Genomic DNA, 2,031 nt, shown 5'->3' with positions numbered 1-2,031 from the left:
AAAAAAAAAAAAAAAAAAGAGAAATTCACTGTTACACAGGAAACAGCATTTGACACCCTACCTGTGTTCATTTTCACCAACATCCACTACAACTGGGATAAACACATGTCCCACCTGTGCTACTCCACATCTGTAATTGTAAATATCTCAAAATTGGCCCCACTGTGTCCATGTCTGTGCCCGTTGGTGGTGGTGTGGCAGTCTGTGCGGGATGTTGACTGCCTAAGGGGTTGTGAGTACGTGTGGGGCATCCTCCTCCTTCTGTATTTTTCTCACCTCTGCTCTTGCCCTTTTCTACATACTGTCCAGTACTGTGGGCATCTGTTTTCCAGTTATTGGCTGCCTGTAGGTTTGGTTGTCATAGTAACTTCCACTGATGCAACTGGACAGGCTTGAGTGCAGGCAGGATTCAGGATAAAGGTTGGAAGATGCCAGGCTTGGACTTCTGATACTCTCTTGTTAAAAGGAGCTCTTCCTTGGCCAGCTCAAATGGGCATCCACGAAGGCCCTAGGCCTCTGCTTGTTACTGAAGGATTAGCCAGAGGAACATAGACAAATCCCTGCTTTGGGTACTCTTTTTTTTGAAGTTGTGTGTGCACGCGCGCGCGGGTTACTAGGGATTGACCCCAAGGCCTTTGCACTGTGCTGTCTCATTATGCAGTTCAGGCTGGCCTTGAACTCACTTTGTAGCCTAGGCTGGTCTTGAACTTGCAACAATCCTCCTGCCTCAGCCACGAGTTCTGGGATTACAGATGTGTGCCACCATGCCTGGCTGGGATCCTAGTTCTGAGACTGTGAGGTAGGGAGAGCAGTTTCCTTAGCACCCTTTGCTGTGTTGAAAGTTATCAGTCCGTCAGTAAACTTTCTCCAGGAGTGCTCAGTCAAGGCCCAGCAGACAGTAAGTGGTACACTACTCCTCCCCTCACAAAGCCCATGGCCCAGCGCTCCTCTACCAGGGCCACTGTGTCTCATCATAAGTCTACCTGGTATAGGGCCTGGGCTGGCCTGCCCCCGCAGAGTATGAGGTGCTCCTGCTTCTAGCAGTTCAGTTCCCAGCAGCTCTGAGGTCTGGTCTTGGGGGTGTGCCAAGCGCCTACGGGAAGTGCTAGTGAGGATTTTAATTAATGCTGTGTAATTACTAGATGGTGCTTAACCATCTTAAATGCCCTCCAGGTTTCTAAGCACACACCTAATCATTTCCTGGCTGGGCCTGGCAGGGAGGATTCTTGTGTCCATTGGGTCTTCGGTCAGCACCTAGGCTGTGGTATGGACATTCCGGGAAGGTCTCTCCCTTCTATTCCCTTCCAATCTTGGGGGAGCAAGTTGCGTAGCGGCCCGGGCCGTTTACCTGTGCCCTCCCCTCCCAGGAGGCAAAGGATACACAGTGTCTGGTGGACCGCTGCACTTCACCCAACCGTGCTGGCCCAGGGCCCGGGCGGAGTGTGGGGAGGGCAGGGGTGTACAGTATCGACTGGCAACTCCGGTGAGCGTGCTCCAAAGGGGATCGGGCACAAAGGTCCTTCCTGCTCTGGGCCTCGCGACTTCTCACTCTGTCAGGTTGCTGAGCCGGCTCTTTCAAGGGGATTGCTCTGCCTGTGGCTCTCAGAGCACCCTCTCACTGGACGTCAACTTCCCCTGCCTTCTTCCCGCTTTGTCGTCGCGCAGACCTCAGGCAGAGTGCTGAGAGGCCTATGGATCTCTCCACCGGTCGGCCCGGACGGGGCTGACCTCACCAGACCTTTGCTCTTACTGCGCTGCGTTCGGACGGCCTCCCGTGGACTGTCCCGTGGACTGTCCCGTGGGTCAGCGTGCCGTCGTCCCGGCCTCCACCGCAGCCGCGCCCTCGGTGAGCCGGCGGCATGGCCTCTGCGCCCGTGTCCCTACCGCCCGTTAGGGGAGTTTAGCCCGTGCCGTGCGCGCGAAGGAACGGCTCTCACCGCCAGCTTGCCTCCCTTGACCTAAGGCTACCGCGGCGCGTTCCACCTCCAGCGAGCGCCCAGACCCGCGGGCGGCCAGCGCGCACGCGCACCG

The 2,031-nt window shown here is 56.0% G+C and overlaps 1 protein-coding gene and 1 long non-coding RNA gene across 2 annotated transcripts in view; one reads left to right on the top strand and one right to left on the bottom strand.

The window, feature by feature from the left end:
• LOC106147233 overlaps window positions 1–646 on the bottom strand; it is a 1,583-nt gene extending 937 nt beyond the window's left edge. The window contains exon 1 of the long non-coding RNA XR_001232004.1: window positions 277–646. This is a non-coding gene — a long non-coding RNA (uncharacterized LOC106147233). The remainder of the gene's footprint in view (window positions 1–276) is intronic.
• Window positions 647–933: 287 nt separating this feature from the next.
• Window positions 934–2,031, top strand: part of Prkar2a (protein kinase, cAMP-dependent, regulatory, type II, alpha) — a 69,376-nt gene continuing 68,278 nt past the window's right edge. Inside the window, exons 1-3 of the mRNA XM_005410362.2 lie at window positions 934–1,018; window positions 1,368–1,483; window positions 1,666–1,846. Coding sequence (XP_005410419.1) covers window positions 934–1,018; window positions 1,368–1,483; window positions 1,666–1,846 — 382 coding nt within the window. The remainder of the gene's footprint in view (window positions 1,019–1,367; window positions 1,484–1,665; window positions 1,847–2,031) is intronic.

Source organism: Chinchilla lanigera, unplaced genomic scaffold, assembly GCF_000276665.1.
Source record: "Chinchilla lanigera isolate Chin_1 unplaced genomic scaffold, ChiLan1.0 scaffold00131, whole genome shotgun sequence".
In the NCBI taxonomy this organism is placed as follows: Eukaryota; Metazoa; Chordata; class Mammalia; order Rodentia; family Chinchillidae; genus Chinchilla; species Chinchilla lanigera.
The sequence above is the reverse complement of the archived record's forward strand: the minus strand, read 5'-3'. Positions and strand labels throughout refer to the sequence as shown.